We start from the raw sequence: 16,917 nt of genomic DNA, 5'->3' as shown, positions 1-16,917 counted from the left end.
TGTTTTTTAAAAAAAGAAAACAAAATTCAGCTGTCGCGCTCGTCAATTGTCCTAAAAATGCGTACTTCAACGGATTAACTGGTTAATCAAATTTTTTGCAAATCATTTCTGGAACTCGAAATAACTCGAAATATCCCGAAATATCCCGAAACACAAATAATTCTCGTAATGAGAAAATGAAAATTTGGGAAAAATGAGTTTCGGTTGTTACGAGAATCATTACGAGAAACTCGAAACCGTTCTCGTAATGATTCTCGTAACAACCGGGACCCGATCGAAATAAATTTCTCGAAAGTTTAAAAACTTTACTCTCGTAACTCAAAAACATTTCGAGAAGAGTTCCGTTACGAGTCTCGTTTCGTAACGTATCGAAACAAAAATAGTTTCGAGAATTCCATGCTTACTTATAACATCTTTCATATTTTAACGCTTCTTAACTTTCGACGCAATATTTAATTTTATTTTGATTGCTGTTCGCACATCCTTTGACGACACTCCCAGTATCTGACAGGCACAAGCTAAAAATACAAAAGAGTTCAATTAATTATTTCTTTCGTTTAATAAAGAAATTCAAATGCTATAACTATTTACCAACAACACCATCAACGAGGTCTTGACAAATTTTGGGTTTTGCTACTTTGTCAGAGTGAGCATTACTTTGCTTGCCAGAAAAACTGACACTTCTCAGATAGTCTGTGCTTCCCACCAATGACACCAAAAGATCGTTTACAAATCTATTTGTACCATGCGATTTGTTACATTTGCTGAATTTTACATGGTCAATGTATATTTTGTGACCTGGCACTAATTGTTTCTAAATTACAAAGTAGAAGTTTTATGAATATAATTCATATAATTAAATATATAAATAAAAAAAAATAGATAAATTTTGCAACATAAAAATTCTTACTCTACTAGATCCGTCTGGGTAGTTAGGTTCTTTCCAGATTGGAATGGATATACAAACAGGAGTTTCAGTAAGATTTGATTTAGAAACAAGACATTAAACGCATTACTATTTGTTATGCTAAATGAATGATTAAGTTGATCAGACATATCAGAAGAGTTGAGAGTGTGGGAGGTTGCTCCACTAGACCCATATGAAGTGCTGGGTGCCTTCCACTTCTGAAAAGATGAATGAAAACTTTGAGTTACATTGAAGTCACATGTATTTTCTAATTCAACAGAATCATTTAATAAATCTGAATATTGATTTGAGTTAGAAGTAAGACTTTTTGTCAATTTTGGTATATGATGTGTTAAAGAAGATAGATCACGGGGCTTGTTTAACTGCAAAACTGCATCGGATAAGTCCTGGGTTGATTTTTCTAATGAACTTAACACACAAATAATCCCTAAAAAAGTCATTAAAGCAAATAAGTTAAAATAATAAAGTTAATATTATAAAATGCAATGCATTTCAGAAACAATAAAGCCAAATAGAAAACAAAATAACATTCACTTTTTTCATATTCAGAATGCTTTTTCATTGATGTCTCCATTGTAGTGAGAAGTTGAGCAAATCCTAATTAAATAATCATTTAAAATTTTTTAACGATGCATAAATTATTTTTAAATGCATTTCAAAGCTTTACTTACTATTTTCATTGCATTCCTTTCCTTTAAGATCCCCTTAAATACAATACAGCTATATTAACTTCATTAAAAATAAAATGACATCATGGAGACCCCTCCAAACCACAAAAGTGTGGAACCCTGTGTGTACATACATACATACATACATACATACATACATACATACATACATACATACATACATACATACATACATACATACATACATACATACAAAAATGTAGATATGTATAAATTTAAAGACACCTGTCGCTCTTTCTTGCAGTTGTTCTCTTAAAACGTTATTCTCTTCTTTCAGTTCATCAAGTTTAATTTCTAAAGCAACTTTATCTGCATTCTAAAATAAGAACATAAAGGAATACTGAATTGAACAAAGTTTACTATTAAATTAAAAAGAATTTACCGCAAACCCATAGTTAAAATTAGAAGTATTTATAATATACAATAAACGTACAATGTTTTTAATAACTTCAATGTCTTCTTCAACACGCAATCGTTTAGCTTTTGCACAACTTTTACCATCATATTTCTAAATTAAGCTGATAAACTAGAATGAAATATTTTTAAATAGCATTTAACATTTATAAAAAGTTCTTAAAAATGTTCATCTTAACTACACACTTAAAGTTACCTGATTTGGTAATGGTGGCACAACTTTTACAAGGGCATTTGCTTGATTGTTTAGCTCCTCCAAATCATCTTAATTATTTAAAATATAAAATATTATAAATATTTTTCCACCTGCATATAAATGTATATATATCCTAAATTTTACTTACCCCCCCCCCCCCCAATTTCAAGACCTTTGCCTCATAATTTTTCCAAGTAGGAGAACCAGACTTTAACGTCTGGTTCTGCAACAGTGCATTGAAATGACTTGATGGCCACTCTACAACAACATTTTCTCCATATGTAACAGGACCTTTAATCCAGTCAGTTTGACCAACCTATATGAAATTAGTTAACTAATAATAAGTATTTATTTTTAAAGAGATTTTATACCTTTACTCTATCAAACTTTTCCATTTTATCAAAAAAGAAAAATTAAAATAATACCTCAATAGAATTATCAACAACAAAATTGTAAATAGAATATTCAAAATTCATTTTAATTTAAGTCTTTTCTTTGCTATTTCAAAAAGTCAAAAAAACTAAAAAGCAATAAATGATATTAACAAATTTAAAAAATAAAATAAAATAATCTTCTTTTTATAATAATCCTCTAATTATTATTGTCCTCTGTAGTTGCTCTTTTTTAAATTTCTTATGTTTAATTTATACAAGCCAAAGTAAGGAAGTCATTCAATTTATACCAGTCAAAAACAAGGAAGTCAGACACATTGACTTTCTGTTGTAATAACAAAAATATTAAAATACTGATAATATAAATTTTCCCACAGACTAATGGGAAAATTTAAATGAAGTTTCTGTTTATACAAGTCAAAAAAGAAACAAAATAGAAATAAAGTGCTGCAATAAAGCACATGATTAGTAATAAGAAATATTTTTACTATTAGTAATTAATGATATTTTATTTTTATTATTAATTTTGAAAATAAAAGTTTCTTTATTTTAATGATTTTTTTAAACAATTTTAAATCTTTAGTTCACTCTTAATGCATCATGTTTATTAATATTTACATTAATTTAGTTTTGAACTTTTTGAACTATTTCTTGCACCTAACAACCACCCAAATCACCTAACTTCAACATTTTGATTTTGTTTTTATGACTCTTTTATACTTTAAAGGATCCTTATTGATAGCAGTTGAATATATTGATATATTTGTTGAAAATGACAATACTGTTGACAATAATGAATATTTTAATAGAAAAATTATTATTAACATATTTTTATAGTTTTTTATAAATAAAATAAAAATTGTTTTAAAATCCAAAACAAGATGAAAGCAATTCTGACATTTTTCTTTAATTTTATATTTTAATTAATATTTTTTAGTAATGTTTTTTAATCTTTAAATGTTACTTGCAGATTCTTCCATTGTACAATCATTTTTCACCATTAATTTGCATGTGTATATATATATATATATATATATATATATATATATATATATATATATATATATATATATATATATATATATATATATATATATATATATATATATATATATAATATATAATATATATATAATGCAGTGCTGATCCTAACCCCAACTGTAAAACTTTTCGACAGGCTAAGAGTAGACATGAGTGAATCTATTAGGAACAACAATGTAAGTGTCGTCAACTTTAACTACTTTAGATATAATCTTTGTTGCATCATAAGCAAAAATATGTTTATCAAAGTCACCTTTGTAATAATACCAATCAGTATTACAAGAAAGAAAATGTTTCTTTGATTGCAACTTGTATCCAACAATGAAATAGGATAAACTTATCTTTAATATTGCTTTTATAAGAAACACAAAACCAAATGACAGTTTAACATAACAATTGCTCCGTTTTTTTCCACTACAAAAAGAATGTGTTGAAATAAGTTGTCCATAAACATGCATGCGATAACAAGAAAAAATTTCTTCAAAATTAGAAACACCAGCTGTTTTTAATGCTTCCATTGTAAGAAAATCAATAACTGCTGGTTTTATATCAAGATGCACAAGACTTTCTGAAGTTGGCAGAGATTGTCTAAATATATCATTAAATAATACTTGAAAACCTTCAGATCGAGTTGTATCTTTAAGAATAAAGGATATATTGTTTAACAAAAGGACTGATTTAGCAATTTGTTCTGCAGCAAACACTGTACCATTGTGCATTTTTTTCATTGCTCCAAGGTAATTTTCAAAAGTGAAACATGAAGTTGCCCATAAAAGCCCCCAATTTTTTACACTTAAAGCTAAGTGACGAAGTAGGTGTATATTGAAGAGACAATGATTTTTTCCATATAACAATTCCACATCTGATGAAAATTCATTCAACAAAGTGTTGGCATCATCCACCATTCCTTGATGAATTGAATCAGATACAAGAAGCATTATAGCTGTGACAAGTTTTATCCAATGAGAAAAATATGGTGCAGGTATTCTATTTTTTACTAAAGGCCAACCAAAAAACAGAAAGTTCTGCCATTCGGAAGCTTTCCATTTCTTCTTTTCAGTTAAAGAACGAGTGTCACGACCACAATTATTTGGTAGATTGATATTTTTCCAACTGTTACTGATATCACATATATTTTGAACTGAAAGAGAATAATCAGCACCACGATTATCAATCCACAATAACACAAAATGTTTAGTGACTCCTAACAAGACACTGTGCATGTAGTCAGGAAAAGTATTATTGATTATATCAAAGCATGGAATATCCATAAGAATTGAAGTGCCTTTTACCCCATTAATAGGATAACCTACTGCAACAGCATTTATACAATCTATCATATGTAAATCTTTTGAACGATGCTGAAAATTGATATGTCTATATACATGTGCTCCATCGTGATGCTCACCTTTAGCATAGCAAAAGTCACATCCATAATATCCGTTGAATTGTTTAGTATTTGTAAAAATTGGACGGGCTATAGTATCAGTAGTGAAAATAGTAGTTAGACAGCGTGTATGCTGATCATTGCCCCAAGTAAATCCGATATTCCATAATGATTTTGCTTCTGCTACAAATGGCTTCAAAAAAGTAGTAGCAAATGGTTTGTCTTTACCTAACCAAATTCCAGCGCAAATAATATTTTTTTTCCTGTCTGAAAGAATAAGTTCATTAATTGATGCCAAAATTGGATAAATTGATCTTGTTGAAGAGTTGTACAAAGGAGAACCATCAATATTAAAAGTTAAAGTAATATCATTGGGAAGCAGAGGCAGTTTTTTGTATGCATCTCCATCTATGACATCTGACTTGTAATAATTAGCTCGTTTTTTGTCCATGAAACGTACATTTCTAGACTCTAGTATATTTCTCAATTGATTTTCTATTCCACAATACAGGAAATAAGAATCTTGTGCCATACTTTTTTTTTTATCATACAAGGTATTACACATAGGACATTCCCCTGTTTCCACTTCCCCAAGATAATACTGACAGTCTAGGCAATACAGATGAACTTGAACTTGCTCATGAATACTGCTTAATTGCTTTTTATATAAATAAAAAGAAGAATAGGGAAAGTCTGGTTTTAACAGGCATACTAGTTTTAGTAAATCTTCTATTGCAACATCAGACAATCCATGTCGTAAAGAGATTGAAAGAATCAAAACAAAAATTTCAGAAATTGAAACAAGAGCAACACTGTCTACACCTTCTTCAACCAAATCATTGGGTTCCTTTTCTTTTTCTACTATATCAATAGGTAGTTGCATGGTTACATTGAAATTAGCATCATCTATACCTCTTTCTACTTCAGAATCAAATACATTTTCAGCTGAAATCTGACTGATATTGTCTGTTAATCTACATTTTCTATTTCTGCACAAAGTTGAACGTGGGATTTCAACATTATCTGCTTGAAGATAACATTTGTAATGTTTCATTTTACTTTACCTATATAAAATAGACTTTACCATATAAGTATATTTATTATTATTATTATTATTATTATTATTATTATTATTATTATTATTATTATTATTATTATTATTATTATTATTATTATTATTATTATTATTACTAAATTTAATCTACAACAGAAAAATCTATGAAAAAGGTGGAAAAGTCACTAACGCCTTCCATGGTAGATCCAATACAGAAGGTTAATACCAAACATATTATTACCAAATATATATATATATGTGTATATATATATGTATATATATATATACACATATATATGTGTGTGTGTGTGTGTATATATATATATATAAGATATATATCAATAAGGATCCTCTAAAATATAAAAGATTAACAAAAACAAAATCAAAATGTTGAAGTTAGGTGTTTTGGGTGGTAAGTTTATAAGAAATAGTTCAAAAAGTTCAAAACTAAATTAATGTAAATATTAATAAACATGATGCATTAAGAGTGAACTAAAGATTTAAAATTGTTTAAAAAAATCATTAAAATAAAGAAACTTTTATTTTCAAAATTAGTAATAATAAAAATAAAATATCATTAATTACTAATAGTAAAAATATTTCTTATTACTAATCATGTGCTTTATTGCAGCACTTTATTTCTATTTTGTTTCTTTTTTGGCTTGTATAAACAGAAACTTCATTTAAATTTTCCCATTAGTCTGTGGGAAAATTTATATTATCAGTATTTTAATATTTTTGTTATCAAAAGATTTTTAAAAAATGGCGAATATGAGGGTGAATAGACCCTCATATTCGCCATTTTTTAAAAATCTTTTTCAAAACGCTTTAATTTTTAACGAAAATTAATTTCCATCACATTGCGCATTATTGATCTTTAACTTGTTATTCTCAAAATGGCGAATATTAGGGTTTTTAGTGGGATTTTTTAAAACTTTGACTTCGAATTAGAGCACTTTCCGTTCATTTTCAGGTCTATGTTTTTATATTTTTCTGAATCAGCATAAAATTCTCTATCACAATCAATCATTAAAAAAAAAAAGAGGGAGGGGGGAAGAAGTAACAGTAGCGCTATATATATATATATATATATATATATATATATATATATATATATATATATATATATATATATATATATATATATATATATATATATATATATATATATATATATATGTATGTAATTGAATTGCGTGAAGAAACTATTTACGGCGGATTTGATTGACGTAGTTTATTTGATATGTTGTAAATATAGTTTAAGCGGTTTATTTTATGAGCATATTTGAGATTCTTTGTATAGTATAAATTGAAGGAAAACTTTTTGTAAAGGGAATTTTAAGGAGAAGAGAAAATGTAGAGCTGAAACGTTGTGTTCGCTGCGAGAAAACAACAATATATATATATATATATATATATATATATATATATATATATATATATATATATATATATATATATATATATATATATATATATATATATACGTGATATATAAATATCGAGTTTATTTGTATTTTTAACAGCACAATCTTTGTCCACTTTAAACCATTAATCTAATGCAAGTTTAAAATTTTACATTTTTGTAAAATTTTAAACTTGCATTAGATTAATAGTTTAAAAAAGTTGCTTCTTTTCATTTTCCTTTTAAATATCAACTAAATTATTGGGTTCATTTTGTAAACCACAGTAATTGGAAGTGCCTTCACCAAACTGGGGTGCCTTCACCGAGCTCTATTTCATGTGAAAAGTATTTTAATTAAAAGTAAATTATCCGTGGTATAAAATGCTAGTTAATTTGGAATCTAGATCCTATTCCTGAAATTTTTTTGAGTGAGTGCTCAAAACGTCCTTCCGCAATATCGTCACCGATTGATATGAGAAGACCACCTAAAACTCGCCTTTATCAAGAAGATGAACTTAGTTCTTTTTCTGAAAATGATAAAAGTACTGACTGGAAGAAGTTAAATTGGAAACATTCACCAGAAGGCTTTCAGTTTAAAAAAACAACTCAATTGTGTAATTTGTTATAATTTAGTATTTGATCCAATTACACATTTTTCATCGATTCTTCAACCAATAAAATTGATAATTGTTTAGCTGTAGCTTTACAATATATGGGAAATAATGTCTCACTTCCTTCATGGTTAACTAAGGGTCATAATGCCAAATTAACTAGTTTGAGTCTGTTAGAAAATATTGGATCATACATAAAAGTCATCGCTTCTTCTAATAGAAATTACTTCTTGATGAAATAAATAGACGAATATACTATAAATGCAAGAGTCAACCACAATATTCTGCCATTATGATTAGACATGCTTTATTATTACGATATATATCTAAACAAGCATATGAAACTTTACTTGAATTGTTTCCATTACCTTCATATTATTTCTTAATAGAATAAAATAAAACAAGGTAGAGTTGATGCAATAAAGGCTGTTAAAACACTATTATATCAAAATTTTTCCGCTGCTTGTCAAAAGGCGTATTCGTCAAACAAAGTGCCTATAAATAGAATAAAAAATTGCCGATTTAAAAAAATTCGAAAAATAGGTTATGGGGTACGAAGTACTTTTTTGGTTATATTTTCAACTGGCCAACTACCGAAGCAAATGACTGCCCTACGGATGTTGAAGAGTAGAATCTGCATATTTTACATTTTGTTTCATTCTTTATTATTTTCTTATAACCATTTCCATACCTTTATTTTCAATAATAAACTTGTTAAGTGCAAAATGTTGTTGTGTTTTACTTTGAAGTTTTTTAGTGATGGTCAGCAAAAAAACACACACACGTGCATGGTATAAAAAAAAATAATAAAATGTAATTTAACAATACTAGTAATAAACTTGTTTGTAACCAAGATTTTCGAGGCTTTTAAAATAAAGTAAAATCCATACCAATTTCCTTTAAGTCAGAAATAGAAAGGTTTTCTTTAATTTAATTGAGAGCATGGATTTTTGCAAATCACGATTCAATTATAGTTAATGCCAAACATTCAAAAAAAACACCTTTAACAAAATCTTCAAATAATGTGTTAATCTTAGTGACCATAACTGCTTCGCATTTAAAAAATAAAACCTGTTTTATTAGACGTTTCCATCTTTTGTTTCTTCCAAAGACAAAACTACTAGTATTTTTTGCTTCTGACAAAAAAAGTTTTTTATTTTAAACATGGAGTTAAGATTACTTACTAAGGTACTTCTAAATAAAAGATAGGCATTTGTTTACTCTTTATCGCTAAAAAAATGTCTAAACATGAATATTATTGGGATAAAGTGTTGATAATTATGATAATAAATTATCATGTTTGGTTGTATTTAGTATATAACGTTAAGAGTGCAATTTTATATGCGACTTAAGCATTTATACCTATTGATTTATCAAGCACTGTAGGGTAAATTTTGGATTCTTTTAAATTCGAACTAAAGAGTTCGAATTTACTTTCGTCAGACCATAAAACTGATTTTTAAAAGTCTAGTGGATATTTAGACCAACTATATGGAAAAAAAGGGGAAAAAAAAAAATTAAAGCAGCCATCAAACACATAAGTGGTAATGTACTTGTTTTGTACACTGTTTTAACTTTGATGGAGGTAGTAACTGTTGTGATTTTAATATGCGTCAATATTGTGCCAATAATTAGCTTTGCTAATTATTGACAAGATTCACACGCTGCATAATTTTATTATTATAACGGTTTTTATAACGATTATTAATTGTTGACAAGAGTCACAAGTTATATGTTTAAATGCTATATATAGCGAACAATTTTTTTGTAAAGTCGTCGAGGTTGTTGACAAGTAATAAACATATTAGAAACAAAAAAAATCTTAAATGCGTAGAACAACAGTAACTTAGTTCAAATTGAAGAAAAGTTAACAGGAGCTGAAGATATATATATTTTACGAAACAAACACCTCCGTCAGGATTAAAGGATTATTTTGTCTTCCAACAAGTCAATCATCCGAAACATAATCGTAGGGCTGCCAAAAACATATTTGGAAGATAAACAGAACTGTTGGGTTGGCTTGCTCAAACCCGGATATCAATCCAACTGAAAATTTGTGGTATTATTAAGATGAAAAAGTTAATAGATGTCAGTGGAGAATCTTTTTGAACCTTTACCGTATCCAAATTTCACTAAAATGAAATGTGTTTTAAAAGTGAACCGGAACATTTAACAAATTTCGACGGGAAGTCATTTTATTTAAAACCACACCATGTAAATATTAACAATGAACTTATCTGAAAGGACCGAATAAATCCTTTTAAGGGGCATTGTATAGGCTAAGTAAGAAACCTAGAGGTGGTTTTGAAATCTTTTAATTTCGTCCGAGCCAAAACTTTTTGATTTAAAGTTTTATGGTAAAATGAACACGAAACTGATATTTTTTCTTATAATATTGGTGAATAAGATATTTTTTCACTTAATTCAATTTAATTACCAATTTATTATCTTCTAATGACATCATAAACAGTATCGATTCAAATATGTGAAAGCACATTCACACGCACGCACGCATATATATTTCTTAAATGCACAGTTTCAAATATTTGAAATAATTAGGGGATAAATCCTATCCGGTCATTCCCCCCCCCCCTTTTTTTTTTTTTATAAAGTATTCAAACAGATTAACCAGACAAATAATGATATTTCAGATATTGTTTCATTTTTTTAAATTAGCAAACAAATACAGTCTATTAAACTTTGTATACACAGAAATGTGTACATTAAAAAACCAGTTTACTTTTAAAGCTTTGTTTTTTTTGTGTTTTATTTAAAAAATTAAAAAAAACATCAAGGAAAGCGAATCAACATTACTTTATCACGTAGGTGGTCTTAGAAACGTTTGGAAAAAATATTTCTTGTCATTTTCTAAAAAAATTCCTAAAATTATATAGAACGTATAAATTTTTTATAAATTTCATAAAAAAACATACAAATTTGTTGAAAAAAACACCTTGTGCAAGATTTAATTTAATGCTGCCTAACATTGCTCTGTTACTACAGCTTCAAAATGATGCACCTATTGTACTGTGCTCTACGCTGAGAGCGCCAGGGTAAATTTTGATTTACTCTTTACATTTTTTCTTATTTATTATTATTGGGTTTAAAAAAGTGTTTTATATGTAAAGATTGGTTTAATGGAGCATTTATATGTAAAGATTGGTTTAATGGAGCAAACCAAAGTATTTATAAGCAGAAGTATGGCACAAGAAACAGTTACAAAATCTAAGCACGAAGAAAGCCTTTCTAGCGCCGCACACGTGCCTTTGTTGAAGTAGGAGATGCTGAAACTCAGACAAAAAAGCCTTCAAGTTGTCCTTTTTGTAGACTTCTATCTGGAATATAAAAAAAGAGAGCCCAATATAATGCAAAGAAGAAACGGGCCTAAAGAGTTAAATAACGATGTTAAAGACGTTGTTGAGTTATGAATGATGCAGAAACAACGATCACCATTATAATCAGCGACTGATCTTATAATATTTGATAAGAAAGTGATTAACGCACTAACAGACACAAAATCCATCAATCCTGCAAAACGTACCATGCAAGATTGAACAGACTTTGTGTCTGTGAGTGCGTTATTTCGTTCGCAACGAGATTAACAATATTTAGTAAAAACAAAAACAGAAAATGAGCCTTGACCCTCGAAATTTTGGGTTTGCACTGCTAGGGCGTCGCACTAGGTCCGTGCCCGGAATGCCATGAAATTAACAGTAAATACTTTGTTCAAATATCATCTTATATAGCATGATTGAGCTTAGCATAACATACAATACTTATATATTTGGTTAGAATTGAATAAATTTAAAAACTGTGGAATGTGCAAAGTGTATTCCAAAGAAAAAATAAGAAAATCTAAAAATTAAAGTATATTAATTTCTTTAATCGCTGTCGCTGCTGCTGCTGCTACTTGAGCTACTATGACCGTGTTTATTTTTCTTGTGTTTTTTATGTTTTTTGAGTGATTGACCCAACATATAACCCCCAACTGCACCAACTGCCAACCCTCCTGCAAGATGCTTGTCTTGACTTTTCTTGAGTTTCTTTAGCTCTTTCTTGCTTAAATTAGTATGTGGGCCGGTAACACCGGGAGGGTATGCTGCGTGAGATTGTTGCATAGGATGACCTTGAGGCGGATAACCTCCTGATGGAGGAAACCCTGAGGTAGGGTAGCCTGGTTGAGGTGGATAACCTGGAATGGATGATGAAATTGGTGGTTGTGAATTAGTTGGGTATCCAGGGTGTGGATTACCAATAGGAGGACAACCAGATTGTGGATAACCAGATGGTGGAAAACCTGAAGGGGGATAACCTGAAGGGGGATAACCAGATGGTGGATAATTAGCTGGTGGTGCATCTAAAACAGTTTTAATCAAAACATTATTCTAATATTTTGATGAAAAATCTGCATTTTATAAGACAGAAATGTTTACTAAAAAAAGTATAAAATTTTTAACAAACATTTGAAAAGATAAATAAAGCATACTTGGATGTTGACTTGGAGGTCCTCCAGGATATGGTGGTTGATTTGGGGGTGCTCCAGGATATGGTAACTGACTCGGAGGTCCTCCTGGATATGGTGCTTGACTAAGAAAATGGAAATAGTAAAATACTTTTGACTGATTAAAAAACTGCTTCTTCTTTTTACTTAAAAGTGAAAAAGACAGAACATTAGTTGGTACAATTTGCAGTAGGTATCTTTTAGTCAAATTTTTAAACATGATAGTAAATAATGATACTGTAAAATGTAGTTAAATGCTGCAACATGTCCCAGTTTTAAAACTTGACAGTAGAGATGATTACTCAGTTTAAGGTGCATTTTTAAAAAAGAAAACATTTAAAGTTGACTACAGTAAGATTTATTAGGTGGAATTAATAGATGAAATTAAGTCTCAAAAGTAGTTAATTTGATTCATGATTTTTGCAAGCTTAATGTTGTTAACAACTTTTACAAGTATCCACCTAATACATTCAATATGGAATTAATACTTTAGAAAATAATTTCAAGAAATAATTTTTCTATTTACATATGATTAGTTCAAGTATACTGCAAAACTAGAACCTTACTAATAGCTAAATTAATGCTAACTCAGGTTCACCTAAAATCTTACAGTGGAGCTAAATAAAATCAAGATGTTTTTTGACAACACCTTGGTGAAAAATATTTTTTGAATGTATATACAAGAGACATTCAAGCTAAAAAATAAAAAAAAAAAAAGGAAAAAAGTCAGCAACTTTGAAATTAGTTCCTTTTTTTTCTAAACCTCCACTAATTACTTTTACACAACAAAATTGTGCTTAGATTATTCCCCAATAACATGATATTTTAAAAATAAAAATGATTTTTAGAAATAATAACTTGACACGTGAGGATCAAATAAAGTCCATATAAACCGATTTTAGGAAATATATATTTCAAGATCTTTGTAACCAGGAATTAATTCTTTCCCAAAGCAATTCTGTTTAATCAAATTACTCCCTCCATAGTTGCTCCCAAAAAATTACTTCCTTATAACAGCTCCCAATTTTTTCTCTAGTAGGTTTCCTAGCAACCTTTCCCAGAAAAACTGATCCTTGGTTTTCCTCCACTCTATGATGAACTTGATAGGTTATCAATCTAATACAAGATAAGCAGTTTGCAATACAATTTGAGAAGAAAGTCAGTTTTTTTCCATGTCCAGGATGTGCTTATCTACTATTCTAATAAGGAGATAAAATTCTGAAATGTTGAGTAGAGATATATCCCAATTTTCCATGATCATAGGGAGCTTAATCTAATTAGTAAACTCTTTAGCACTATATCTTAGATCTCTAGCTCTCAGATTTACTTTAATTACAGATATGAAGAATACTCCATGTGCTGGAATTTTTTTCAAATAGATCAGGAGTGCTAACTGAGTAGTGTGGACATGGATGCCTAGAAGAAGTAGCACGCTTCCCAACCATAACTAGCATAGCTTTAATATCCTACAATAAAGAATATTGAAATGCATCAATAAGAAGCTGTATTATTTTGGGGATAATATTATAATATTTATCCAAATTAAGAAAATATCAAGAATAACAGTTTTTTTAAAAACTAGTATCCTTTAATTCTCTGCTAAACTGCCCATTGCTATATCTGGAACTCTTTTAGCATGATTTGTTTTATCACAGATGTTGCTGGTTTTAAACAAAGTCATCTTTACAACTATACTTCAATGCTTTAAGCAAACATTATTTGCTTAACTAATCTATCACCACACTCTAGTCAGAAAGCAAATAATAGGAAAATTAATTCTTAGTCCTTAAATTATTGGTCTAATTTAATGACTTCAATTACAAACTTAAAAGCATTTAAATACAAAATACCCAAAAATCAACATTTGTTAAATTAAATAATTTTGAAAAAAAAAATTATAATTACTTTAAACTCTTTGAGAACTTTTCAACAAATATAAAGTAAAGAATAAGTAATAAAGAAAATGTTAATATTTATCATAACAGAACATTTTGATAAAATACAATATAAAGGAGTTTTTTGGTTGTCTCATAAGTTTTATCAAAGATAAAGTGTTATGTGAAACAGAAAAAACATTTTGTAAGCATGTAAACATAGCTCAAAATTGTATAACTTACATTAAAACACTGGTACTTCATATATTTGATTGTGTCACATTCACCACCATCAGAGAAGAAGTTTCATACAAAAATACACACAGTAAAGTATGAAAAATCCAAATTAATGCTGTTCCTGTAAATATTTGTCAATGAAATATTTTTTTTATGCTTAACAACGATCATAATATTCAAGAGTAATCTTTAATATAAGGACAACATGGGATGACAATATTTAGAGCTAGAAATATACAATTTTTTTAATAAAAATTTTCTGTGTTAAAAAATCTTGTTTATGTTGTTTGAAAAGTTTGAAAGATAAAGGCCTATAATTTAATTATGAATGTATTGATTTTGGTAAAACTTTTTTAGTGATTAAAATCTTCATCATAAAAATCTGAAGGATCAGATTCAAAATTTACTTGGTTTTACAGAGCAATATAATAGCACTTGGTATAATTTTTAAATTATTTTGATAAAAGTTTAATTGTGGTTTAGCATACTTTTCAATGTTTTCATAACCTAAATATGAATATTATCTTAGTTGTAAAAGTATTTTAACATACGGCTATCAATTCTTCGAAGTTTTCACAACTTTTGTTGCTGTATACAATTCACTTAATCTTCCATCCTTTCATTGTCTGACATCATTTTACTTTTTAGAATGTTGTTTCCTTTTTGTTAGGATTATGTTCCCTTTTTAATTATTGCAAGAATCATTTAGCTGTCCAAAAAAAAATTTCATCCAAAAAAGGTCCACAATAAGAATATCCACTAAAAAAATTTAGGAGACTTAAGTGTGTTGGTATGACAAAACATTCTCTTCCCAAAGTAAAAAAAGTCTTGATTTTTGCTATTCCTAATTGTGATTGTATATGAAAGATCCAAGAAATTCACATTTCTTGGGCATTGCATGTCTATACTATGACATTATTACTTATCATATTATACATTGCATTTCATAACAATCTGAGAACTGAATAAATTGAAAACTGGAGGCCAGAGAAAACTGTAAGAATAATTGGAGAAGTCAATGGATAACAGTACCATACTTGTGGAACATGATTTGAACTCTGTAGTATTTTAAATTTCTAATCAAGTTGTTTTTACTTTTATACAAAAAATATTAAAAAAAGAAGTTTAAAAAAAAGAGCTGTTCAACTTTAACCTATGCCATCATTATATATATATCAAGCAACTGAATAAAACGATTGATAATTGTTAAACACCCTTATTTGGTATAAAACGTTTCACCCCAATTGACGGTTATTTACAAAAACTAGTTTAAACCAAGAGCTAGTGTAAACTAAATAAACAGAAATGTTAATTAATAAATACTTTTTTTCACTATTTCATTTATTATATATACTTATATTGCACACACTGTATATATTTATAAGTATTGTATAAAAACAAACACAAGTGATTTGCTTACTGTGGATAAGACATTATCAAAATGCTTTAAGACTTCGAGACTTTAACGAAGTTGGTTGGAGGAAAGCTTTTAACTAAACAACTTTTCAAACAATCGTATGATTTGTAAAAAAAAGTGCATAAATGGGCATAAACATAGTGACGTATGAAAAACGGCACAAACCTAGATAAACGCTCAAGTCGATTGGAACATTTGTTGTGAAAAATTATTTCAGACTATAAGCGCATTGTAAATATATCAAAATAATTTTACAAATATAACTTTCTTAGTTCAACTGCATTATAGTTTGCTGATTGAGTTAACTTCGTATCTTCCGATCACTTGACTTGAGTCTTTAACTTGACATTTGATATGAATTTCGAATTTCAATATTTTTCATTTTTTGAATAGTTGAAAGTTAGCATCAGTCTCGGTACGGAAAGTATCGTGTTGTCACCGGATCGGTCATTTTTTTACGATAGACCGTCCTACTATACCATTAGCGATTCAGAATTGCCATCGTTCTTGGAAGGACTGATTTTTTCGATATCAATTTCGAATTATCCTCGATGATAGTATCGTACATACGAGACTTTCGAGACTCGAATGTACGATACTACCATCAAAAACGGAAAAATTTAGTTATTAAAATAATTCTTTAATTTTCTTGTTTAAAGATCTAAATACCCGGCTGCAACTTCAATATGCAACCATAGTATCCACACAGTTTTTTTGTTCCAAATTTTTTCAAAATCAAATGAAATTCTTGAAGACCACTCATACCTCTCT

General features: G+C 28.5%; 2 protein-coding genes and 1 pseudogene across 4 annotated transcripts; all 3 read right to left on the bottom strand.

The window, feature by feature from the left end:
• Nucleotides 1–295: 295 nt before the first annotated feature.
• On the bottom strand, nucleotides 296–3,608 carry LOC149877071 (uncharacterized; annotated as a pseudogene). The gene is made up of 10 exons (XR_016448399.1): nucleotides 2,653–3,608; nucleotides 2,372–2,543; nucleotides 2,228–2,295; nucleotides 2,051–2,125; nucleotides 1,843–1,933; nucleotides 1,600–1,632; nucleotides 1,463–1,525; nucleotides 911–1,355; nucleotides 592–814; nucleotides 296–518 (listed from the first exon to the last, which is right to left on the bottom strand). The product of XR_016448399.1 is annotated as an uncharacterized LOC149877071 (transcript).
• Nucleotides 3,609–3,759: 151 nt separating this feature from the next.
• LOC145199404 (uncharacterized) lies at nucleotides 3,760–6,181 on the bottom strand. Its single transcript, XM_080074292.2, has one exon. The coding sequence runs from the start codon at nucleotides 6,099–6,101 to the stop codon at nucleotides 3,798–3,800; it is 2,304 nt and encodes a 767-aa protein (XP_079930418.2). The 5' UTR covers nucleotides 6,102–6,181; the 3' UTR covers nucleotides 3,760–3,797.
• A 5,654-nt stretch (nucleotides 6,182–11,835) lies between these two features.
• Nucleotides 11,836–16,309, bottom strand: LOC149877070 (uncharacterized). Of its 2 annotated transcripts, none has more exons than XM_090074689.1 (3): nucleotides 16,150–16,309; nucleotides 12,604–12,704; nucleotides 11,836–12,474 (listed from the first exon to the last, which is right to left on the bottom strand). In XM_090074689.1, exons 1-3 carry the CDS (start codon nucleotides 16,161–16,163, stop codon nucleotides 11,999–12,001), a joined length of 591 nt encoding a protein of 196 aa, XP_089930815.1. In that variant the 5' UTR covers nucleotides 16,164–16,309; the 3' UTR covers nucleotides 11,836–11,998. The 2 variants fall into 2 exon arrangements, with proteins under 2 accessions (XP_089930815.1, XP_089930814.1); XM_090074688.1 differs by lacking the exon at nucleotides 16,150–16,309 and adding an exon at nucleotides 14,736–14,890 and having other exon boundaries at nucleotides 12,604–14,084.
• Nucleotides 16,310–16,917: the final 608 nt, after the last annotated feature.

The sequence above is a fragment of the Hydra viridissima genome, unplaced genomic scaffold, assembly GCF_058129835.1.
Source record: "Hydra viridissima isolate aposymbiotic clone 2 unplaced genomic scaffold, HvirCarnegie_v1 scaffold_17, whole genome shotgun sequence".
Classification (NCBI taxonomy): domain Eukaryota; kingdom Metazoa; phylum Cnidaria; class Hydrozoa; order Anthoathecata; family Hydridae; genus Hydra; species Hydra viridissima.
This window is presented reverse-complemented; position numbering and strand designations above follow the sequence as displayed.

Coding starts and splice junctions, on each gene's coding strand:
- LOC149877070 (XM_090074688.1), bottom strand. CDS start 12,838: ATGTTTAAAAATTTGACTAAAAGATACCTACTGCAAATTGTACCAACT. Junction 12,475..12,603: donor ACCTCCAAGTCAACATCCAA/GTATGCTTTATT, acceptor AAACTGTTTTAG/ATGCACCACCAGCTAATTAT.
- LOC145199404 (XM_080074292.2), bottom strand. CDS start 6,101: ATGAAACATTACAAATGTTATCTTCAAGCAGATAATGTTGAAATCCCA.